The 25,618-nt window shown below is 47.3% G+C and overlaps 1 protein-coding gene and 1 long non-coding RNA gene across 2 annotated transcripts; one reads left to right on the top strand and one right to left on the bottom strand.

Annotated features, from left to right (window-relative positions):
• Nucleotides 1-59: 59 nt before the first annotated feature.
• On the bottom strand, nucleotides 60-24,873 carry SMTNL1 (smoothelin like 1). The gene is made up of 9 exons (XM_083626682.1): nucleotides 24,720-24,873; nucleotides 10,867-11,326; nucleotides 9,473-9,608; nucleotides 8,397-8,451; nucleotides 7,394-7,564; nucleotides 5,373-5,475; nucleotides 3,486-3,637; nucleotides 1,805-2,012; nucleotides 60-459 (listed from the first exon to the last, which is right to left on the bottom strand). Exons 2-8 carry the CDS (start codon nucleotides 11,260-11,262, stop codon nucleotides 1,868-1,870), a joined length of 1,158 nt encoding a protein of 385 aa, XP_083482808.1. The 5' UTR covers nucleotides 11,263-11,326; nucleotides 24,720-24,873; the 3' UTR covers nucleotides 60-459; nucleotides 1,805-1,867.
• On the top strand, nucleotides 12,998-25,618 carry LOC310746211. The gene is made up of 2 exons (XR_014540516.1): nucleotides 12,998-14,309; nucleotides 24,939-25,618. It is a non-coding gene; the product is annotated as an uncharacterized lncRNA (long non-coding RNA).

Genomic DNA, 25,618 nt, shown 5'->3' with positions numbered 1-25,618 from the left:
GGCTTGAACTGTAGTTTGCTTTTGGGGCGGGCGGGAATCACAGACACTGCCTAGTTGCCTTGGACTTCAAACAGTTGTGCTTTAATGATGCTCGGTAAGGAGAAGTGAGCGAGGTTAAAGAGAAGCACAGCACGGGTTGGAGGAGGACTTGCCAGCATTTGCAGCCAAGAGAATAGTACGTGTAATAGGCAATTTCTGGAGAGACCTCCTTGTTCCACGCCATGCCCGTTTATGACAGAGCCTTTTGGTTCCTTGGAGGCCAGATTGCTGAAGGTGACTAGAAGCACCTACGGGACAGAGTTAACGATCCCTTTCCCCACACATCTCAAAAGCACACAGGCAGAAAGTTTGTGTATAGCAGACTTAGATGCTAGAGCAAAAGCCACTTTGGTTTGATCCAGTGCAGCGCAAAAGAAATGGCAGAATAGAGACCAGGGGACATCCCATGTCGCCTTCTCTCTGAAAAGCAAAAGAAGAAAATCCTGAATCTGAGCCCACTTTAGCCTAAGGGAAGCTGTAATTTCCAGTGCAGAGGAGGAGAATCCAAAATGGTTGGGGGGGGGGGCATCTTACCTGCAAATAAGATACAGATGGACCACACCCATAATCTGCACCAAAAACCCCACTGGTTTGTTTGCCCTGGTTGGGTTGGAGGAGGAGACCAGTAGTAGGATTATGGTTAGCAATGTCCCTTGCTTCCACATGTTGCCTGCCACTATCCTGTCACCAGTGCTGCCCACAATTGCCACTTCACACTCCTATGCTGGGTACCCACTTTCAGCTCATAACCTCCCACTTTAGCCCCTCTTCCCACTAGCCACTGCCAAACCTCCAAAAGCTTCTTGCATGCCAAAACACCTGCCACCAGCCCTCTCAGCCAAAACAGCTATCCATCATCACCCAGTCCTGCCACCTTTAATGCCCCTGTCATCCAAATATCCTTTTCTACTGACTAAATACCACCAACCAACATGACACCCTTGGCTGCAGATGTCATATGCTTTGATACCTTTCCTGCTAATGGGGTGTGGGGCTAATTTGAGACATGCAATTGGTGGGTGATCCCTTTGGCTCTACTATACACATCATTTCCAAACTCTAGAGGTGGTTCAGCAAATTGTGTAGCATGAGGTAGGGAGGCCAAAGACCTCACTGGGGAAGTCACAGGATTCGATAAGATAATTCTGTTTGGCAGCCCTGATTTAAACCATGGCTCTGTCTTTGACATCCTTCTTGAGCTTTTTATAACTTACCGCTCTGTAAGGCATGGTATTAATGTTAAAATAAGGTTGCTTCCTTCCAGAAATGTGATAATGACTGAGCCAGTGTCCTGTCCCCCATTTCTACTAGCCATTATATATATAAAAAAAGGTAAAGGACCCCGGATGGTTAAGTCCAGTCGAAGGCGACTATGGGGTGCAGCACTCATCTCGCTTTCAGGCAGAGGGAGCCGGCGTTTGTCCACAGACAGCTTTCCTTGTCATGTGGGCAGCACGACTAAAATGCTTATGGTGCAACAGAACACCATGACAGAAGCCAGAGCACACGGAAATGCCATTTACCTTCCTGCTGCAGTGGTACCTGTTTATCTACTTGCACTGGCATGCTTTCGAACTGCTTGGTTGGCAGGAGCTGGGACAGAGCAACGGGAGCTCACCCCGTCAAGGGGATTTGAACCGCCGACCTTCTGATCGGCAAGCGCAAGAGGCTCGGTGGTTTAGACCCCAGCACCACCCGCGTCCCCTACTGGCCATTATATTACGCTCTCACTTAGTGAAGAGGTCCTCCATGGAGCCCTTCTCACCTGTTCTGCCGAACCTTCCCTCCAGCTTCCAGTAAGCCTCAAACGCAAGCCTGCCTTCCGTTCTCATTTCTTCTTGGTCTTCACAAGCCCTTTCTGCACCAGACTGCGATAAAGCTCCTGGACGTAGGTGTAGATGCATTTGTTGTCAGGGACACTCATGCGTACCATGTCGGCCACATCCAGAAGCTGGGGACAGTCAGCAAGCTCCCTGGGAAGAGGATGGCAAAGAGCATCCAGATTTAGCTTGGCACCTTTTTCACCTTCACAGATGCTACAGGGAATCTCTTGAACATAACTCTTAAACCAAAAAACAGTGAAGCCGCCCCATCCCTTTGACTTTGGAAAGTTGGCACGGGATCAAAGAGAACTGTGATCTAAAGCGTGTGTGTGTGTGTGTGTGTGTGTGTGTGTAACGTGCAGTGCTTTGGGTGCTGAATTCCAACTCCCAACATCCTTGGCTGTGCTGGCTGGGGCTGCTGGTACTGGGAACCCAGCAACACCTGGATGGCAGCAGGTTCCCCACTCATGAAGAAACCATTGCCCATATAATACATTACATGCTAGGGTACGGATGGCGAGACATCCCTATTAGTGCTTTTTGACTCTGGCTTTGTTTACGCCATGTTCCTCAGGCACATGCGGAAGGTGTAAAGAGACCAGAGGTTTTGGACTACAGCTCCCTATGGCTGGCATGGCATGGGAAAAGCTGTCCTACTCCCAAACAAGCCTATTTGCATGCAGAGATCGCCTTCCGAGGCCCTTCTCCAGCTCACCCTGCTTACAGAGGTCAAGAGACAGGAGAAATGGCTTCCTTGGGTATAGCACCCTGTCCCGCCCCCCCCCCCCCGTGTTGGTATTTCTTTGGTGCAAAGTTTATTTACCCAAGTGTTGTTGTTGCACTCTGATATTAACCTGTGCTGAAATGTACAACTATTGCTTTGTTGTTTTTTGTTGCTCAGTTGTTTGAAATGGTTTAGCTGTGCTTTGGATTGCTGTTATGCACACATAACTTTTCCTCTGCAGTTTCCAGAGACAAGTCCACTCTTTAAAGCTCCGTGTCTGAGTGCCCCCCCTCGTTTTTTGCTTTGGCATTTTCCCAGTGAAAGCCAGTTCTTTAAATCTGAATCCAAGCAAACAACAATCTGTGGAAAACACAAATTGCTGTTTGTTGCGCTTCAGCTTTAAAGAGCGGGCTTTTGCAAGGACACAGAGCTTTAAAGTGTGGGCCTGTGCCTAGAAAGAGCGGGGGGGGGGGGGTAAGTGTAGATAAGGCCTAAATGTTGTTACATGCACCAGGCAGAGGTCCTTCTTGGTAGTGGCACCCGCCCTGTGGAACACCCTCCCATCAGATGTCAAGGAAATAAACAACTATCTGACTTTTAGAAGACATCTGAATTCAGCCATATTTAGGGAAATTTTTAATATTTGATATTTTATCGCCTTTTTATTCTGTTGGGAGCTGCTCAGAGTGGCTGGGGGAATTATTATTATTATTATTATTATTATTATTATTATTAATTTGAAACAGGTACAGTATAAATTTGTTTACATGTTCACTGCAGCAAACAGCAATGCACCCACAATCACCAGGATGTGGGTATGTGGAAGTGTGGCCTGGCTCTTCCACCCAGCCCAACCTGCCCTATGCTTGTGGGGTCCTGGGGTCTGGGAAGGTGCTTACTCTGCAGTGGAGAAGGCCAGAGTGAAGTTCTCTTTGCGGTTTGCTGGGTCAAGTGCAGCGTAGTCAAAAGCATCCGGGAAGAATTTGTGGATGAGAGCGCAGAAGGCCATGCCACTGCTCCAGCTGGAGGAGAAATTCTGGATGTCCACGTGCTAGGGATGAGAAAGAGAAACATAAACGGGGCCCACCTGTCTTCTCTCCTTGGGCTTACACTCAATCTCTACGCCCTGCACCCCAGCAGCTGCAAGAGGTGTTAATTATGATTAGCAGCATATCTGCAGCAGTTTGCTTATTCGTCCATCCCATTTATGTCCCTCCTTACTTCCAATCGTTTCAGGGTCATGTGAATGGAGTTCTTATTTTAAAAAAATCTTTATAACAACCCCGTGATGTAGGTTAGGCACCAAATGAGCATCAAGACTGAGTGGGAATGGAAACATCCAAACCAACATTCTAGCACTGAGCCACACTGCCTCTTTCTGCTTTGAGACTCATGAATACGTATCTGTTTGCACTGAAGATGTCTGGTATAGCTGTGGTCATGGCATTACCATGTATAATACTGAAATGGTTGGGAAAGACAGGTTTTCACCACAGTTAAAATACAAATGTGTAGAAGGAACGACTGCTGAATCTGTAATAAACAAAATTACTTGCCTGCTTAGCAAGTGTCTAAAGTCAGGAAAAAGACTTGCACGATTGTTAGCGTCTACCAAAGCCCTTTTAAATCCAAACAGCAGCTCAGACTGCTTTTGCTCCTTGATAATCAGTTGTGGGAATATTGCAATTACTGCTTTGAAACAGAAGTTCAGAAGTGACCAAATGGAACTTGAAAGATGCATTACTATTTGCTTTGATATTTTTTTTTTAAAAAACCAACAACCTGTGGGTGGAAATCCCACGAATTTGTCATTGTGGCTGGCACCTCTGTGTAGGGAGAATCTTAGGTTTGGTTTATAGGTGCATTTTCTCCAACAGTTTGTTCTTGGCAAGATTGCACTGTTCTGGGGTGTGTATTTGTGTGTGAGAGAGTGAGACAAATAGTGCTACTATTTTGAGGAATTACAAAATGTATCTGAGGGTGATAAGCACAGAGTATTAACATAAACCTGAGGTTATGTTGTGCCTATTTATAACCCACCACAATCTGAAGTGTAGGGAAATGGAAGCAGTTATATAGCCCTTCTAGAACGTTCCAAGTGCTTCATTTTTCATGGACATTTTCTCAATTTCCAGTGAGGTTGCCATGTGAGTCTGTTGCAGCAAACACAAAAAAGAGTCTTTGGGCATCTTTAAGGAATTTATCGGGGCAGCAATGTAGCAGTTCATAAAAGCTTGTGCCATAACACATTTGTTAGTCTTTAAAAACGCCACATGACTTGGCTGGATCTGCAGTTTCTCAGCAACAATTCAGACAAGCCTCTATGGTCAGTAATTTTATTGCAAGGCATTCCAACATGCATTGCAGGGATCGCCAACCTTTTGGATCAATGGGCGCATTTCAAATTTTGAGAGTGCTGTGGGTGCTAGTCATAAAATGACTGGCATGGGGGGCATGGCCTAACACAAAATGAGAGCGACAGCCACCTTTGACAACCTGTTGGGACTGACTGTGGAGATCACACAGTATTGATCACACACTGATGCTGATGCTATCTAATAAGAACAGGGAACATTCCTCTGTACCAGGAAAAAAATACACTCATATTTCACAAGAAATCATCTTATTGTCATATAACAGCTGAACACACACACAAGTTGCATGACCAACACCATCTTCATAAGGGAAATGAGGGCGCCTGCTGAATCCCTGGGGAACAGTGGGGTCATGAGCTAAAGGACCACTTAAGGAGGCATTGAGTTTCACAGTTTATACAGACTCATTACCTCATAGCCACGGGTCTTCGCCCGGCACCACTCCAGCAACATAGTCTTCACTGTGTTGGCACCTCCTGTCTTCTTGATATTGGGGGCAGGACCGGTTGCAGCCCTTGGGGAGGGAAGTAGGGAAATGACCAAAAGAGGGAGAAGATAATGAGTGACTAGAGCCAGAATAAAGACATGCTTCTCAGGAATCCATAGACTATATAGAATTTAACTGATTTGATTTATATTTCCCCATTCTTCTCTACTGGACAGCCTTGGGGGCACAGATCTGCCTCTTTAGGATGAAGTCCTATACTTGAGATGAGTAACCTCAGGCTAGATGAATGAATGCAGGCCTTTGTCTGCTGCCCCCTGGCTACACCCCTCACCATCCCTGCTGCACGCCTTCCTTGAGAGCTTTTGCCTGGCTGGAATGAACCCTTGAACTCTGATAATGCCTCTTGTTTACCTGGCTGGAGAGGGATATGCATGTACAGAACCTGTTGGCTTCTTTGCTGTTGAAATGTAGCCTACAAGAGCCCCATCCTTTGCTCAACCCACTATTCCCTCCAGCCCCATTTACCCCTGGAATGTGGCACCTGGAATGTTGTCCACACAATAATAAGGTTCCTGTCTGCGGCCTTTTTTCTAGTTGATTGCTTAGATTCTTATCTATTCACTGATCTGCCCAAGAGAAACCTCTCTATCCAGGCCAGTTGTAGGTTTGAGGGCCACCCGGGCAACGTGTCTTTTGCTGGGTCCCCTTCTTTCTCTGTGTCCCCTGGCCAGAGGCGCCATCTTCTCAAGACGACTGAGGGGGCCCAATGCGACGTCCCGATGCCACATGACGTGCCAGGAGCCAGCGATGCAGCTGAACATCCTCTGAACATTGAGGGGGATCAGCCACCTCAAAAACAAAGCAAAACAAAACAAAACAAAACAAAACAAAACAAAACAAAACATTAAGGGGCCCAAAACTGCTTTGGCCCCAGAAAAAGCAGGAACAAGAAACAAAAACTTTCTCTGACTGGCCAGAACATGGGAGGTCTTTTTAAAATATATAAATTGGAATGTATAATTGGCTTTATTATTTGTATTATGATGTGGCAAGATTTGGCATTGTATCAACTGGAGTATTATTAATGAAAATCAATAAAAAATCACACACACACACACACACACACACACACACACACAGACACACTGCTTTGGCCCCTAGGAGTTGGTGTGCTTGCCTTTGGCAGGCTTAGCTGGTTGTGGTGGCAGCACTCCAAGCAGTGCTGCATGTCTAGGTCTTCTTACAATGCCCCAGAGCAATGCTTGGATGTGGGGAAGCTGTGTGAAATGAAGAGGGCGCCTAGATCCAGCCAGTTGGTGCAGAGGCAAGGAATCAAAAACTGAGTGTGGTTCAGGGCAGCATACAGCAGCGCCAGAATGCTGAGGGCCCTGGCAGTTACCTGAGAAGGACAGGTGGTGGTGCTGGCCCTGCTCTTTCTCTTTAACATGGAACAATCTATTTTGCAATCTCTTACAAAGCTATCTTTTAAAGCTGCCTTCTCTATCCGTGCACCAGAATAAAGAACATGCTATAGTTTTGGGCCTCTTTTTTTAGCTTGCCGTTAACGATTTTAAATATTTTGGCTATTGATTTTAATTACTGCACGGCTTTTATTCTTGTGCTCCTCCTGGAAATGTTTATGTGACAGGTGGTAAATGAACATTTAAAAACGGAGAGATTATAAAATAATATCTGACTGCATACAAATGTGGTACTGTTTGATGAAAAGTGTAAAACAACTGAAGCTGGCCCCCTGTGTACCTTAACTGAGAGCAAGTTCCCTTGAACCTAGTCAACATTTGTGGGTTTAGGCTTTGTGTCTGCTCCTAAAATGCATTGCACTATCTAGGAGTTGTGGCAGAAGGAAGCATGCATGCACTACGCAGGAAGTACAAAGGCTGTGGGGCAATGAAGAAAGAGAGAGAAAGAGAAAATCAGCGAAGGATTGCAATGGAGGCACCCAGTGGTCCAGTCCCAGGCTTACCCTCCAAACTTATCCATGATGGCCTTGCGGGACTGAGCTCTGGGTGGCATACGAGGCCTTGTCATCTCTCTTCTGTCAAAAGTGGGTCTCTTCTTCTTCTCCTCCTGGGCAGTGGCTGCTCCCTCAGCAGCTGGCAGTTGCTTTTCATCCCCCTTTGGGACTGCTACAGTGCTGAGAACCAAAAGCGAGTAAACAACAAGCAAACCCAAGAAGGCTGAGAGGTATTGGATGAGGGCCTGGCAGTAGGTAGACCTGTGATCGCCTCTCAGTCCAGAACTTCTCAAAATAGGAGGAGGAGGAGAGGCCAAGATGGCGGCCAAGAGAAGGCCCTTCCCCTCACCACTCATGGAAAAGCATCCCCATCAGTCCTGACGAGTGCCACTCTGAGGGAAGGGGGAAATATTATAATGGTAGTGGTCCTCCAAGGCAAGAGCGGGAGACCTAGGGTGCTCCAGATGTGGTTGGACCCCCATCAGCCCCAGCCAACATGGCCAGTGGTCAGGGGGTGATGGAAGTCCAACATCTGGAGGTCTGCAAGTTCCCCATCATTGCTCAGTATTGTTTTTGCTGGCTTAAAATCTCAACTTGGTGCTCTTTGCAGGGCAATGTTTGAATTTCCAGTCCCCAGGCCCAACACACAGGGCTGTGGTGGTGGTCTTTCCCCCTCACACCCCAAATCTCTTGCCCCTTTCCCCAACCATATATCTATCTTTGCTTACAAGATGTCTGGGTGCATTGCAAAATGCAGTGCTGGTGAGCCCTTAGCAACCTGGCATCTTAATATGCCCAGAGGCACACTATGCATTTCATGGACATTTGTGTGTTGTGGGCCTGTGACTGCCTGGAGCTCGTTAAGTACCTAGCAGCACTCCTCCATGAGGCAACAATTATTGTTCAGGATCTTTGTCATCACCATCATTGCTGAGCTGTGCTTTCTGTGTAGCAAGGGGTCACACAATACAGCTCTACTAGGCCAGGGTTGCTCTCAGAGACTCTGTCTCACCTGGTGCTGTTCCCCGTGGCAGCTTCAGGGGCAGTTGGGCCTGAAGGAGTGCTTCCTAGATGGAATTACAGAAAGTTATACCTTTAAAAAAATCACACTTGTGTTGAAATGATGTGAGAAATGACATGAGGAGAGGGGGAAACCACACACAGACACCGAACACTTCTCCATCACTGTTCTTGGCATTGCTTTTGCACCCATTCCCAACTTGTGAAATGTGACTGAAGACTGTGAGGGATCCCATGCAGTCAGGCAGGAAATTCCCGTATGTAGGAAGTGAAGCTACTGCTTGCTTTCAGTTATGCCTTCAGAATGATGAGGGCTAGAAACATGCTTTAAATAAAATAAAACTGAGTTTCTCAGGATTCTGTGTCTGTTGCCACATTCCATGAAAGGTACCTTTTCAATCAATAAATCAAGAGTGCCACCTAGAGCTTTAATCTCAAGTGTATTTCGTACTTCCTATTAAATGGGGAACCTTCCCCCCCCTTTTTTTTTGGCTCCACGGCACAGATTCTTCTCAGGATCAGCCTTGCAGGCCCAATCTGAGAACTGAGTGGGGGCCACACATCTGTCAATCCTGTGATGTCACTGTGATAGTATATAATTGACAGGCAGGCAGGGCAGACCACCTGTCAAAATCCGCTCCGTGGCTTTGCTAAGTATCTTTTGATCCTTTAAAGGAGACAGAGGCTGCTTCAAACAGCACTGCTTTGAACAGGTGGATGGCAGCAGTGGAGAACTGTGACCTTGAATAAGTGGGTGTGGCAGCCGTGGCTCACCTCCCATGCCCAATGAAAAGAACAGGCAAAGGGTTTTAATCTCTGCTCAACAGCTCATGAGAGAATATTAAATCCTGCTGCCTAGACTGTGTGATCCTGCTGGGAATAGGGCAGCACAACCTAGGCAGGATTAAACCCTGTCCTCCCGCCCATCAACTGATGTCACTGGTTATGTCAGCCAATGGGTGTGCTTGGCCTGGTGAAAACAGTCAGGCAGGTCAAGACTGGCTCATAGGCTGCAGGTTCCCCACCTCTGGTTTAAATTTTCAGTGCACTGCATCATATTTTTCTTACCCGTCTCCACGTTTTTGAACTCTGTGGGGCTTTGTGGGCTCTCTTCAGGAGAACTTGGAGAGAATTCTGGCCAGAATTCTTCCTCCTCCTCTGGTTCTGGCGAGAGAGGCTCATCTGAAGTGCTGCCAGTTCGGCCCTACATGAATAAGAGAGAAGGGACACGCCAAAACACATTTTCAGTGCGGTTATTGTAAGCTCCACTGTCTTGTGGGATAAGGAGTGAACCCAACATTAATCTGGAGTCCAACATCTAGGGCTGGGTGATATATCAATACATCATCCCCAATTGGTTTGAAGTCCACATCGTGATAATGGTTTCATAATATCTGACATAATTTCATTATATTTGACATGGCGATAAACTGTGAATCCCAGTGTCTGCATGCTATGTAAAAAGACATCGTGATGTGAGGAAAACTAAGAAGCCGATCGTCACTTCTCTCATGATTGCTGTTGCCCCTGTTGTTCTGTACTATAAAATAACAGTTGTAACAATATGTTAACAGTAAGTAAAAGTATATCAGTTTTAGACCCCCTAATCAGGAGCAGTTGCCAGGACATTACCCCATTCGCTTCTGCATAGTTCCATCCTTATTTCAGACATTGTGATATATCGGTATATTGTGGTGTTTAGTCGATGATATATTACAATGTTGAAAAGCAGGTATCACCCAGCACCACCAACAACCAATTGTAAGCTGCCTTGGGGCCATATGCGATAAGACAGAATGAAAACCTTATACATAAGCCAAGCCCTGTGGATAGTCTCCATGAATTGTAGGGTGAGACATTTACCTGTCACCTTGTTCACCATTCCCAGAGCATATCTATGTTCTTTCCTGCACCCTCAGTGTTTCCCAGAAACTATTTTGAAACCTGGTGCCTTAGCTTTGCAAAGGAGCCACTTACACATGGAGACAGAAATGAGTGGCTGACACAATTGTATGTGCATAAATTCCTCCTAAAATCAGTCTCGTTCATCTTCTGTTTTTCTTTCTGGCTCAGACGGCTGGTCCAGCCCCCTGGCAGTTGCATGGCCTGCTTTGCTTTTGTGTCCGGCCACTGCCAGGGTGGGGGACCAGCCAGAAATCCCATGGACACCACCTTGAGTTCCAATATGGGGTTCAAGGCAGCATATAAAGCTACTAACTAACTATTGGGAGTTATAGGAAATGCAAAAGGTCTCAGGGAACCTTAAAGACAAAGAGGTGCAATAGACCTACACAGAATCGGGGTGCTGGCTGGGGCTGATGGGAGTTGTAGTCCTAAACATCTGGAGCAGTGAAGGCTGCTATAAAGGAAAGAAACTAACATAGAAGCTAAAAGAGAGCAAGAGAAGCCAGCCAGGGGAATGAGATGCACAAGACAGGGAGTGAAACGCACTCTGTTCCCACCTCTGCGCTGGAAGTGCTGGTGTTTCTCTCCAAGGCATCAGCTTTTGCTCCTTTCTCTTCCTGCCGTTCTTCTGGTGTTCCAGAAACCTCGGCTTCTTCCTTGGGCTCTGCTCCAGATACACCCACGGCCACTCTATCCTCAGAGGCTGCCTGGTTGGTTTCTCCGGCTTCCTCTGCTTTCTCTTTGGTCTCAGATCCCAGCATCTCCTCGGCCCCCGAAGCCTTTCCTGCAGGCTCATTCTCATCCTTGGTCTCCTTCCCAGCAGCAGCCTCTGTTTTCCCAGCCTCACTCTCTCCATGAGCCTCAACCTGAGCATCTCCTGACTTGCTCTGTTGCTCCAGTCCATTGATTTGCTGGCTCTCCTCCTGTTGCTCCTTAGTGCCTTCGGCCTCCATGGTGTCAAGTTCCTCTGGCTGCTTCAGTGGACGATGAAGCTGGTGGCCTCTTCCAGCTCCAGTTCTGGAAATTCACAGGGCAAGGGACAAAACGTGAAAATCAGAGGGCTAAAATATGTCACTCTTTGATACCAACTGTTGCAACTATTAGGGCAGGCACACGGTATACATTTCATGCATATCCGGAGCACATTTACATTCATCATCATCAACCTTTTATTCGACCGTCAGTCAGAAAAAGTACATTTGTCAATACACAGTTAAAACATCCAGGAAGATTTTAAAACTTAGCCAGCACTAAAATGGGCTAAACAGATAGCCCCATATCAATACAATCAATTATAGTCTTGCGACGCTTAAAAGCTAAAAAAAGAAATTTGGCCACCAAGGAAGGTATAACTCTAGTGACATTATTCAGCAAGTATAAAACCTGGTTTTCTCCGGGTAGGAAGCTAAATTGACATAGGTGTGGGACTATAAAATTTTGTCTAAGCTCTGCATAAGAAGGGCAAGTCAAGAGAATGTGTTCGGTGGACTCAACCACACCCATGGCACAATGACAGGTTCTCTGGGCGTATGGTACTCCCCTGTACCTTCCCCACAATATCGCAGAGTCAAGGACATTTAATCTAGCCGCTGTAAGAAGTCTGCGGTATTCAACATAGTGGATTTCTGCAAGGTAGGGGGCTGGTATGGTCCGATAAATCTGGTCCCCTAGGAACATCCCTGGTTTTACCAGGGCTATGTCCTCTTGTCTGGCAATGTCACTCAGTCTCCGGGAGATCACAGCTCTAGCTTGATTATACGTCATAGACTCAAAGTAAAGGTGAGACAATCCGCAGGATTGAACCTCGTTAATGACCTCCCTTTCCCACGATGATTGGAAATCGTCCCTCAATATCAAGGGGGCAATACCCACTGGTTTAAAACAAAGCTTGAGCCATAGCCAGAGCTTCGTCTTCAAGGCCACATACCGTAGAGCCTGCCAGCCGACCTCTAATCTCATAACCGCACCCGCTACCGAGGGGGGAATCCTAAGGATGGCTCTAAGGAATCGCGTTTGGATAGAATCCAGTTTCAAAAAATCCCTACGGGAGCCTAAAGAGATGCCCACCAAAAGAAGGGGGAGGACTTTCATTTGAAAGAGTCTCAAAGCTATCTTCACTGATTGAGCCTGATTCTTAGCATATAGAGATCTAATCTGGATGGCTGCTTTAGATGCATTAGTTGTTATATAGTCTCTATGGGCCAGAAAAGACCTATTTGACCGTATTACTTGTCCCAGATATTTAAAGCAGTTAACCTGCTCTAGGGGGATCCCGTTCATCAACCATCGATGGAGTCTCGGTCGGGCAGAGAAGACCATGATCTTGGTCTTAGCATAGTTGGGTTGGAGCTCATGCTGATCACAGTATTCATGTAGAGCTTGCAACATTCTCCTCAGTCCAATAGGGGATCTGGCAAGAAGTGCGGCGTCATCCGCATACAAAAGAACATTCAGAGATCGGCCTGCTAATTTGGGGGGGTGGAAAGCATCATTGGCCATGTGAGTCACCAGTGAGTTAATGTAAAAGCTAAACAATGCTGGAGCCAATAGACAACCCTGTCTTACCCCTCTAGTGGTGGTAACAGGGTTGGAGACTAGGCCTTTATTGTCTAGCCTGATTCTCAGAAAGGTGTTTGTATGGAGGCTGATAATCAGATGAAGGAGACGACGATCGATCTTTGTGGAGCACATTTAAAGTGCACGACTTCCCCCAAAGAATCCTGGGAACTGTAGTTTGTTAAAGGTGCTGGGAATGGTAGTTCTCTACAGGTCCCAGGATTCTTGGGGGGCGGGCGGGAGTCATGCACTTTAAATGTTTGTTGAATATGCTTTAAATGTATAGCAAGGATCTGCCCTTCGCAATCCCCCAGGTACATAGTTAACACTTGACTTCTCTTTGCTTGATAACCGGCAGCTACATGAGCGACTCCATTGAAAAGCACTGGATTTTTGAGGCATTGTGACAAATCTATCTATGGTGGCCTATTCACACATGCAAGTAATCTGTGTCTGTGGCAGTCATCCTGTGATCAGCATACATTAAAGTTACCAGACGTCCCCGGGGACAGTCCCCAAATTTACAAACCAGTCCCCATACAAAATCCATTGAAATTGAAAAGTGTCCCAGGACTCATTGGAAAAAATCTGGTAACCTTACATGTGTGAGGTGGCCCATAGAAGAGGGGTGGCCCTCTAGTTGTCATGGGACTCCAATTCCCATCAGCCCTAGCCAGCATAGCAAATGTCTAGGAATGATGGGAGCTGTAGTCCAGCAAATACCTGGAAAGCTACGGATTCCCCCATCCCTGCTATACTACACCTTTTGGAATACAAATACTTCCTTCTCAAGTTTCACCAAGAATTCCACCAGCAGTACTGGAGGGGCGGGGGGAGAGTAAAAGGGATGCCCTCTGCTGGGTGTATGTTATAAATAGTCTTTAAGAGCTATGGAAATATTAAGCTACACAGCAGGAGCCCAGCCAGGCCAGGGGTCTTGCTGTGTGTGATATAACTATGTGAGAAGGTAATTACACTCGAGGCAGTGAACATAGATTCTTGTTTCACGCATGGTGCTGCTTTAAATGTCTCTGTCGCTCAAGGAAATGGTGTGACTGCGCCATCCCCACAATGTGGTAGACAATAATTTTCAGCCAGAAGGTAATATAGAATACTTGGGTGTTTTAGAATAGCATCTGGATAATCTTCTTGCTTCACATATTCCAGTGAATGGTGCATGCATTGATGTGAATCAACCTGTGTCTAAGTAAAGGAAGCAGCCTAGCTTATAGTTCAGGAATCCGGTGGGCTCATAAGTATGGCTTGGCGTAGATCCTGCCCAACATGTGTCCTAATCCAGCTTCTTTCTACGGAGACAGGCAAAGCTACGCAGAAGGCTAAATTAGTCACGAGAATCCCTGGCAAGCCTTGCACCAGGACTGGGCCAATACGTGTTGCTGCCCAAGGTGGAGCAGCAAATGGTGAGCCCTCTCCTCAAGCTGAGGTACATAATAGTCTCAAAAGCTGGATGAGTTATTTTGAGTGGCTGGGGAAACTCAGCCAGATGGGTGGGGTATAAATAATAAATTATTATTATTATTATTGTTGTTGAGCATGTGGGGCAGCAAATCCTCTGAGCACCCCTCCCAGGCAGAAAATATATTACAATAAATTAAGTAACTAAAAATGTGCCGTCCATTCATAATAACAACCCAAATCAGCTGCCTCAGGCAGCCACCTCACACTTTGGTCAGCCCTGCAAAACAGCAGCCACCTATCTGAAGCAGAACTTCATAGATCCTTTAAGGCGAGGAGGCAGGGGTAAGCCCCTACCCACTCCTTCCTTGTCACTTAGTAAATCATCTTTAAATAAAACCTGCTGACAAACGCCAGGAGCAGCCAGTGATTCAGGGATGTAACGTGCAAGAGGCAATTATAGGGAGAAGGGGCAGGTGAGCTGCGCTGTCACCTGCTAAAAATAACCCTCTGACATTTTCAGATACAGTCAAGAGGTCAGGATGCCCAGAACATCTGAGCAAAGAGCTGCTCAGTCTTCCTAAGGCAATGATCCTACATGTTCTTACCCAGGAATAAGTCCCATTGAACTCTGTGGGACTTGGGATTATGTATTTATTCATTACATTCATATCCCATCTCTCCTCCAGGAAGCTCAAGGTGGTCCATATACCCCTCCCCATTTTATCCTCACAACAACCCTGTGAAGTAGGCAAGGCTGAGATTGAACGAGGGACTGGCCCAAAGTCACCCAGGGAGCTTCACAGCCGAGTGGGGATTTGAACCCTGGTCTCCCAGGTCTTAGTCCAACACCATTATACCACTAAGCACTATTCGTTTGTAGGATTGCATTGAAAATGAAAGAGCTCTTTCAGTTAAGGAGGCCACACATTCTTATCCCTCTTCTGTAGCTCTTGTGCCATCTTACAGTGCCGTTAAGGAACCATGTTTGGGGTTTGTGTTTGGAGGGGAGGGGAGGGGGGTCGACTGAAGTAATGGATGTTAAGGTAAGGGAGTGGGGAGCTGAAGGGAGCACTAAATGGCAGTTGGGGTATGGGTGGGAATATTGACATTAAGTGTGTGTGTGAGTATGGATGGAATTACCTTAGGTGGCTGGGAATGCTTTTAGATTGCTGGGTTGAATCACATTCACCCCAGACTTCAGCTTACTGACAATTTGTTTTCATCACTCCTCAAATAAACACTCTTGTCATTAACGCTGCTTCGTTGTCAGTGCAGCCCACGCTTAAAGGGTTTGAACACCGACCCCAGTTCTTAATGCTTCTGCAGTGCTGTTAGCACAGTAAGGCCTGTCAGAGCCCTATGCAGAGAGAGACTCTAGGAAGCATTCTGACACCTTCAGAGAAGGAAGCTCTTATACAGGAAACGAGGACTAGAGGGGAAAGGCAGCTCTGCTGCCAGCTAAGACTGTGCAATTTACCCAATAAAGCTGTATTGGCAGCTTCAGTATCAAGACATCTGAGCAGTTATGCAGAAGCAATCGCCTGCACCCCTCCAGCCCTTCCTGGCCAGCCCCTGCTGTGATCTCATGTCCCTACAAATGTCCCTCAATCTTATCCTCACCCACCGATTGCTATTCCATTCTTAGATTTCCCACAGGCACCTACACAATTCATTGGCACCCTAAATTCTCACACTATGGCAGCTTAGGAAGCTGCCTTATACTGAATCAGACCATTGGCCAACCTAGCTTAGTGTTGTTGACACTGACTGTAAGTGACTCTTCGGGATTTCAGACTGGGATCTGCCAGTCCTGCCAGGTGATGCCAGGGATTGAACCAGGGACCTTGTGCAGGATCCCAGCAAAACACCTAAGGGGGTGGAACAACTCATCCATGAAGAAAGTTGACAACATTTGGGGCTTTTGGGCTTACAGAAAAGGTGAGTAACAGGAACAGTGCAAGAAAGTGGACAGAGAAACGTTTTTCTCTCTCATAACACTAGCACCTGGATGTTGTGAGATTCAGGATAGACAAAGAAAGTACATCTTCCCACAGTTCATTGTTAAAACTATGGACATCACACAATAGACAGTGATGGCCACTTTCTATCCTTGCTTTGTCTGAAATTGTTTGGTGTTCTTCAGACATGGAAATCTGCTGAACTAGACCGACTGCGAATACTATACAAGCATTCTTTTCCGCTCAGGGGTGCTCAGTGGTGGCATGACTGAGTGATGGGAGCAACTTTGGGTTCACTGAAGAAAGGAACCCTTCAACTAGTATGGCTGACCAGTCACAATGCATACGAAGGTTTTCCTAGAATTGAAGGAAATAGGATTATTAGCTGTTGTTTGAGCTGACTAATGGATAATGGGGTGAGCTCAGGAATTATGGGGCTCTGCATCAATTTTGCCTTGAATTTTGCCTCAGCTGTTTTCCCAATCTGTAAAGCTGAAAAGAAACCAGTCTTCACAGAGACCCTCCTAAAACTCCTTCCATCAAATTAAACTGCTCATTAGAAATAAAGGAAGATCCCTTACACCAGTCAAACCAATGGTCTTCCAAGGTTTTAGATAGAGATTTTTTCCAGCTCTTCCTGGAATCGAGTGACTAGATGAAAAAGAAGCCAGGGCCCCTATACCTTGAATAGTAGTGTAAAAGAGGAAATTTCTGTAACTATACCTGCTGAATTCCCTCTTTTTCACCTGGGCAGCCTAACCAGGAGATTCTGGGAGGTAAACCTGGGACTTTTCACACATAATACATTTGACCTACCACTGAGCGACAGGCCTTCCCCAATTCACAGACTGCCCTGGATGCTCAGGAAGCAAGGGAGCAAAGTTTGACGTGGCCTTTGGCCATATATACAAAAGCCTCATTCATGGTCTGCCTCTGCAATCAGAGGCAGCATCCTTCTGGTTACCAGTGGCTGGAAACCACAGGGGGGACAGTGCTGTTATGCTCATATCCTGCTTCTAGGCTCCCCACAGGCATCTGGTTGGCCACTGTGAGGACAGGATGCTGGACTAGTTGGGCCATGGGCCTGATCCACCAGGGCTCTGAGATTGAGCCTGAGGAGCTTTGGCATCTCTGCTCATCTTTCCCCTGAGAATATAGGTGCACAAAGGTGGTGGGTGACTGTACGCCTTCCAAGATTTTGAAATGGATTATTGGAGGCATAAGAAAACTAGTTGGCTTGTTGAGATTTATTCAAGCTCAGCTCCTTGTACTACCAGATAGTTGGAGGCAGATCATGAAGGCTTTCCTGAGAGTAAGCCCCAGTGAATACAGTGGGAGGGTGTTTCCAGACAGGGTTTATTGTGGCATCACTGTTCTTCATGCATGCAGGGTCTTAGCAGCCAATTCGTTGCCATTAAAGCGCCAGCCTATATCTCCCATTTCATCTGAAGTTGCCTCTCCCGGGGAAAAGCTGGTAAATAAATAAATAAATAAATAAAAACCCAACAACCCGAAACCCCAGCTCTGTTGCCAATATCCCATTTGCAATATCTCAGTGTCTCGTTTGCAAATTAAGCCTCTGTCTGGAAGCAGGCTGTCTCCAAGTACCTTACTTCCCAGTACATACAAATAATGATAATGGAATTTTCTTGGCTTGCCAGCATATGTGCATTTGGAATCAAATAATGGTCTAGGGCACTGTGGCCAATATGTTTAAACCAGAGCCACTCACCAAAAGCCCTCTCCTGAGAGCCAGCTCCCACCAGCCTCAGCCAACACTGCCAATGGTCAAGGATGATGGGGGGCGGGGGACAACAATGACTGACAGGCCCCATATTGGCTACCCCTGCTTGAACCCACTGTGCAACAGCCAGAAATTCAGCAGGTACAATATTGCACATTACTGCATCTTTCCATCAGAAACCACTTTCAACTGTGACAGGCAAAAATTCAGAAGGTGAAGAAACAGAACCTTTGCCCATAAAATATGAGATAACTCTAATATTCATTTTAGGGAAACCTACTCAGTCTTTCATTGGCTCCCGATTTAAGACAAAGCACTGAAGACAACAGGGTTTAAAAGAGCATCATAAAAGCAATCTGTAAAAGTGTCAGTGAAGGGAGAGGTGTAGGGATTGCACTTTGTGCCTAAGGAAGGGGATTGCTATCAGTAATCCCTGGACCCTGTACCTGAAGAAAATTCCTGAAATAAATTCAGTAAATCCTCTCTTAATCTTGCTTTGCAGTTGCAAGCAAACAGCAGCAAAACCATTTCCTGTGCTTGCCAGCTAAGCAGAAACCGCATCTATTTACCGTATGTGGTCAGACAGAGCGAGGCGGCCGCTTCCTATTGCAGCTTCCTATTGCAGCTTCCTGTTGCAGTAACTCAAGAGAAGAACACACGAACAAGGGAAGGAGGGGGGCTTAGCTGGTCAGATAGCCATATGCCATATAAGGGAATAAGCTTAACCTTGCTAGCTGATTGGAGAATTTGAAGAGGTGGGAAGAGATGGGCAGACTCTCAGGTATAAAGATGCTTGTTTATTTGTATCTATGGGCCAGTCTTTTGGGAACGATCCCCCTGGCCACCTCTGTGCACAGATTTCAATAAAACTTTTTTTTCTCCAAAGAAGAATCTTTCCTGGTGCTTTTTGCTCTCTCTTCGGCCCTGGGGATGCAGGCAAACGATTCCCTGGCAAGGATAAGGCTTCAGCCTTCATTTTGGTGCGTTGGCCGGGAAATTGCCCCACCCCAGGGGGCCGGGGAGGGCCAGGCCCGACCTCGGTGAACAGCTCCGGACCGGCGTTCGCGGCTCCAAGTGCGCACCCCTGCCTGTTCGTGGGGGGAGCCGGCCACACCGCTCCGGAGTGGAGACACCCCTGGTCGAGGGAGAAAAGAGGACGGCCGAAGGAGAGGTCCGCAGCGGAGTGCAGGTAAGCCCTAAGGGAAAGGGCGTGGTAGGAAGCCCGATCAGCTTCCTCTGGCTGTGAGCAGTAGAGTGCCGCCAGAAAAGGGATAAAGGGTCTGGCTGTGAGCAGTAGAGTGCCGCCAGAGAAAAGGAACAAAGGAACTGGCCGTGGCAATAAGGTGCCGCCCCGCCAGACGGGAAAGGGGAAAAGGGGAAACAGAGGTGGCAGTGGAGTGCCGCCGGTGGGGTTGGGGAAGGGGGAAACAGAGGGAAAATTATTTTGGTGTGTTTTGTGTGTTGCATGTTGGAATTATATTGGGGTGTGTTTTGTATGTTGCATGTCAGATACTCCAGTGGTTGAATTGTCAAGTGTGGGCCGGGGCTTAGCGTCCCCTTGGCCGAGCGATTGCAGGGCTGTGCATTTCTTAGCAACGCGAGTTCGCTAAGTCACAGCCTGTAGTGGTTGGTGTGTGAAAGGATCTTAAGCCCGGTTAGGAGCGGAGTATCTAAAAAAAAAAAAAAAAAAAAAGGGGGGGGGGTCTGGGGCAAGCTAACGTAGTCCTCTGAAATGCTTTTTAACCAACTGGAAAGCAGCTACGAAGCATGATGATTGGGTTCAAATTGAGAAGAGGAAGAGGATGATGAGGAGTTTATGAAGGGACTAATTGAGTTAGCAAAGAAAGGAAAAAATGTGGACACAGTATCAGACATTGAGATTGCAACAGTATCTACAACCCTATGCGAAAGAAGTGGATGTTAGTTCCCATTTGTTGGCACAGAAGGAATGGATAGAAGCAGAAACCAGGGCGTCCCTCCATAAGTCTCATAAGGCACAGAAAAAGGGTGGGACTGCAATGATGCCTCTACGCAGAGTGTATGACCCACCAGCCCCCCAGGACAGGGTGGGGAAGCACCACCATGCACTTATACAGTCCAACATGTGCCTTTTTCAAGTGCTGATGTGTGCAATTGGAGAAATTAGAACCCTACCTTTGAGGAGAACCCAGATGATATTGCCATAAAGGCTGCCTTTGTAGCTCAGGCAGCGTCCGATATTCGCCAAAAGAAAAAATCCAGAAGCCTGAGGGGTTCATCGGCCATGGGCTGGAATAGATGTTGAAAATAGCTCAAACCACTTGCAATCAGAGAGATGAGGCCCAGAGAAAAAAGCAGAAGTATAAAACAAAGAAGCTGATAGCATTACAGGCAGCCACCCCCACCCCTCAGGAAAGAGGAAGTGCCCGGGGAGGAGGGCGAAGCCGTCTGGGGAGGAATCAGTGCGCCATCTGCCGACAGGAAGGGCACTGGAAGAGAGAATGCCCTATTCTATTATTAGGAAGAGATTTGTTGGTAAAGTTGCAAGCCCAAATTACTTTTAAGCCATCGGGAGAAGCCACATTGTCCACTATGTCACTTGGGGAACTGGTTGTGGAGGCACCCTTGAGGGAACATTGGCGCCTGATGATGGTAAAAGAAGAGGAGGGACCCATCCCCGCCAGTATTCTGGAACAAGTGAACCCCCCAGGAATGGCAAAGAATATCCCACCAATAATTGTGAAGCCCAAGCCATTTGCTAACCCCGTGGCAGTAAACCAGTACCCAATCCCCCGGCGAGCTGCAGAAGGAGTATGGGTCCATTTAGAGCGGTTACTTCGCCATGGCATTTTAAGACAATGCCAATCACAGTGGAACACCCCTTTGTTAACAGTGAAGAAAGGAAGCAGGCTATTATCCTGATACCAGAGCCAAAGAACTGCAGAGAACTCCGTGGCTTTCTGGGGTCTGCAGGATTTTGTAGGATATGGATATCTAATTACAGCATCATTGCCAAGCCTCTACATGAGTCAACCAGAGGAACTGAGAGAGACCCCTTTGTTTGGGGCACAAAACAACAGCAAGCCTTCGTGAATTGAAGAGGGCACTACAGCAAGCCCCAGCGCTTGGCATCCCAAACCCTGAGAAACCCTTTACTCTATTCGTGGATGAGGACCAAGGGACGGCGAAAGGGGTTTTGTGCCAAAAATTGGGAAGCTGGCAACAGTCAGTGGCATACCTATCTGAGCGCCTGACGCCTACAGAACAAGGCTTACCGCCATGCATGAGAGCAGTTGTGGCAGCAGCCACCCTACTGAACAAAGCAGACAAATTTACTTTTGGCCAAGACACTGTTTGTGTGACCCCGCATGCAGTCCCAGCTCTGCTTGACATGAAGGGTACCTATTTTCTCTCCCAAGCGAAGATGAGAAAGTGCCAGATGTTACTGCTGCATCCGCGTTTGAAGTTCCAGGTTACCACCGCCCTCAACCCAGCTACCCTGTCCCCGGTAGGAGAAGGTGAGGAGCAGATGCACGATTGCATTGAAGTAATGGATGAAGAATATTTTAGCAGGCCTGACCTTAAAGATGAAGCAAACCCCCACTGGCCTTCATGGTTTGTGGATGGAAGCAGCTTTGTTAAGGCTGGACAGCGAAAAGCAGGCTATGCAGTGGTAGCCTTGGAAGACCAAGTGATCGAAGTGCAGCCACTCCCGCCTGGAACATCGGCCCGGCTGGCATAAATAACAGCGCTCACCAGAGCCTTGTGGAAGGAAAGAGGTTTGCTTACCTCCAGAGGAAATCAGGTGGCCCACCCACAAGCCTTATTGGACCTCCTGGATGCAGTATGGGAACCTGAGGCAGTAGCAGTGGTACACTGTTATGGACACACAAGACTGGACTAGGAGAAGTGGTCAGAGGAAACCGACTAGCAGACAGAGTGGCCAAGGAAGTAGCCCGGGAACCAGCCCCCAGCGTCAGTTATTGGAGCACTGGTCCCTGGAAGGATCTTGAACACCGCTGATAAGCCAATATACACCAAAAGGAGAGGGACACTGCAGATGCCCAGGGGCTGACCATGTCCAAAGAAGGATGGTACCTTACTCATGATGACAGAATATGGATCCCAGAGTCCCTTTCTCGGCAGATTACTCAGAGATACCATGAGTCCACCCACATGGGACCAGATGCCACAACCAGACAGCTGAAGCAGTGCTTCTACATAGCCCACCTTTATCAACTGGCAGCCCAGATTTCCAGGAAGTGCCCGCTATGTCAAAAGAATAATCCCAGAACCGGACCCTTGGCTCCCCCGGGGATTCAGCATAGTGGAACTGCACCCATGGAAGACCTTGTTGTGGATTTCACTGAATTGCCCCACTGTGGACTATACCGCTACCTGCTTGTGGTGGTCTGCACGTATACAGGATGGGTTGGAGCTTGGCCTACCAGAACTGAGGGGGCGTCCGAGGTAACCAGCTGCCTGTTATAGAAGATCATTCCCCGCTATGGACTACCTAGGTCAATAGGATCTGACAATGGACCAGCCTTTGTCCACTCAGTTTTGCAATAACCCCCCATGCTAGTCAAAATGTGCAGTTTGATAATTATGTGCAGTAATTCTCCCGAGATTTTTTTCTCTTTCTAATAGGTGGACCCACGAACGCACCCCGTGTGCTCTGACTGAACCCCTGCACCAGTTCGAGCCGGGTGACGAGGTGTGGATCAAAGACTGGGCCCAGACACCTCTACAACCGTGTTGGAAGGGTCCCCACACTGTCCTGCTGTCCACACCCACCACTGTTAAAGTCACCGGCATCACCCCTTGGGTCCACCACACTTAAGTGAAGAAGGCTATTTTAGATTGGACAGTTACACCAAATCCTGATGATCCTCTGAAGCTAACCATCTCCAGAAGAGCGCTAGACGACCGCCTTGCTAGGGTCACTCCGGACGCTGACCCTTCTACGCACGGCTGAAGAAGGTGGATGGGAGGGGCGCCCGCAGGCAGCGCTCCCACCGTAGTTACCCGACAACCAGACAATCCAGGCGCAGCTCCCCCTGGACTGATTTTATTAAGCCCAGACAACTTTACCCCTCTTGACGTGCTGACCCCTTCTGAACGTCCCTTGAACGCTTGGGTTTATTCTTGTGGTTGCCATTATATCTACGATTCTTATAGGCGACCGTGGGGTTACGCAATTTGCGTTCATGATGGTTGGGTAGCAGGAAAGTTGCTTCAAGTAATAGGGGAGGAGTTGCTGGGTAGGAATAATCTTACTGCTTTTCTGCTTCTGTATGCCCTGCTTGATGCAATGTGTGCAAAATATGATGGGGAAGATGATGTCCCGCAGGATGGGGCCCCGTGTCATGGCCCTCACTGCTCTCCTCCAGGAATACTATGAACCCGAGAGGCCAGAACGAACCTAAGTATTAGGTTGTTCATAAGAAGAGGAGGGAGTGAAGGGAGAGGTGTAGGGATTGCACTTTGTGCCTAAGGAAGGGGATTGCTATCAGTAATCCCTGGACCCTGTACCTGAAGAAAATTCCTGAAATAAATTCAGTAAATCCTCTCTTAATCTTGCTTTGCAGTTGCAAGCAAACAGCAGCAAAACCATTTCCTGTGCTTGCCAGCTAAGCAGAAACCGCATCTATTTACCGTATGTGGTCAGACAGAGCGAGGCGGCCGCTTCCTATTGCAGCTTCCTATTGCAGCTTCCTGTTGCAGTAACTCAAGAGAAGAACACACGAACAAGGGAAGGAGGGGGGCTTAGCTGGTCAGATAGCCATATGCCATATAAGGGAATAAGCTTAACCTTGCTAGCTGATTGGAGAATTTGAAGAGGTGGGAAGAGATGGGCAGACTCTCAGGTATAAAGATGCTTGTTTATTTGTATCTATGGGCCAGTCTTTTGGGAACGATCCCCCTGGCCACCTCTGTGCACAGATTTCAATAAAACTTTTTTTTCTCCAAAGAAGAATCTTTCCTGGTGCTTTTTGCTCTCTCTTCGGCCCTGGGGATGCAGGCAAACGATTCCCTGGCAAGGATAAGGCTTCAGCCTTCATCGTAATGTTCAGATTGTGGGACTGTGAACTGGGGGACCAGGGTTCAAATCGCCACTCAGCCAGTCACCATCTCTTAACCTAACCTGCCTCACAGGGTTGTTGTGAGGGTGAAATGGGGTGTGGGGAGAACCATGTATACCACCTTGAGCTCCTTGGAAGAAGCAGGTAGTGCAGACGTTAAATAAATAAAGAGGAGCAGTAGAGGTAAAAATAGGTTATATTAAAAAGCCTACGGACATAGAAAGGTCTTTGGCAACCAAATAGCATCAGCATAGACACCAGGTAAGCCTCTTTTTGGGAGTCTATTCCCATGAGGGAGTCACTGCTGAAAAGGCCCCTTCCATACCTGAAGAAGGGCCCATATTGCAGAGATGCTAAGTAGTCCCACACAGCCTCATCTGTAGCCCTACTTTGCCTCACTTTTTGTGGCTGTTTCTGCTCCTTGGGCCCTGAATGAACAGGAGAGCAATGCACAGGGTGGACTTCCACCTCTATCATTCTCTCTTGAGTGTCCAGGAGCTGTACTTGGGACCTGAATATGGCTCCAGAGCCACCATTTGCCCATCCCGGCATGTTTGCAGAATGAACACTTATCTAGACTCATGCACACAAACAGTTCTTTTCGAGTACTGAACCCTTGCAGTGGGCTGCTGGGAAAAGAGGGGCTTTGGAAATGAGGTTGCACCTACCAAGCGGCTGGTCTTCTGCTCAGTCTCTCCCTTGCTCTCTCCTTCTCCTGCTTCCTCCTCCTGGCCTCCTCTCAGCCTCTCTTCCCCCCTCCACTGTGCATGCTGTGCCTTTTCTCATTGTTTACTACTCTGTTGATACACCCACCCTCCCTACTGTGATGGGTAACTGGACGCTCCTATTTTTATCAGGAAGCCAACAGGTGCCTCTTTCAATCACAGCTCCCACTTCTCAGAAGGGGCAGATGGAGCCAGGGCAAGGTGAAGAGAAATCAGTTCTCCCAGCAGCCTCTGAGCAACTCCAGTCTTGGTGAAGAGAAACATTTTTCTCCCCTATAGGGGAGAGTGCTGTCTAGCAAAATGTCCGCTAGAGACCCGATGCCTTGAGGCATTGCCCACGTGGAGGTACATTGGGAACGAGATGTATTTCATTGGTGGCAAAAGTCCTGGAGCTCTTAGCAACAGGGCTACTCTTTATGAAGCACGAGGCATTTAGATGAAAGGCGGAAGAGAGGGATTCAGAGACCACTCAGATGAAAAGAAATGGAGCCAGCAGAAAAGAAGGAAACAATACTTTGAAGAGAGCACGCATGAAACAAATGAGAATCAGGAAGACCAACATTTTTAATAAGGAATGGGGAAAATTTATAACTTATCTTAAAGACAATTGTAAACAGTTAAAATCATTAGTAGGATTAATGGTATAGTTTAATGGTGAATTTTGGATACAATGGAGTGATAAAAGATTTGGATTATTATAAAAGATGCAGGAACAAATGATTAACAGTAGGAAGTCCAAGAGATTCCTTGGAATCTTGTTTTTATGTTGTATGTTGGATATGTGACTATAAAATTTTAATCTAAAAAACCAAATAAATAAATTTCAAATTTTCTAATTCCTT

The sequence above is a fragment of the Podarcis filfolensis genome (assembly GCF_964270895.1).
Source record: "Podarcis filfolensis genome assembly, chromosome: 1".
Classification (NCBI taxonomy): Eukaryota; Metazoa; Chordata; class Lepidosauria; order Squamata; family Lacertidae; genus Podarcis; species Podarcis filfolensis.
This window is presented reverse-complemented; position numbering and strand designations above follow the sequence as displayed.

What these genes read in the sequence shown, in the direction of transcription:
- SMTNL1 (XM_083626682.1), bottom strand. Translation starts at nt 11,262, where the DNA reads ATGGAGGCCGAAGGCACTAAGGAGCAACAGGAGGAGAGCCAGCAAATC. An exon ending in GCCACGGGGAACAGCACCAG is followed by an intron (nt 7,565 to 8,396) that starts GTGAGACAGAGT and finishes TTTGGTTCTCAG; the next exon opens with CACTGTAGCAGTCCCAAAGG. An exon ending in CGAAGACCCGTGGCTATGAG is followed by an intron (nt 3,638 to 5,372) that starts GTAATGAGTCTG and finishes TCTCATCCCTAG; the next exon opens with CACGTGGACATCCAGAATTT.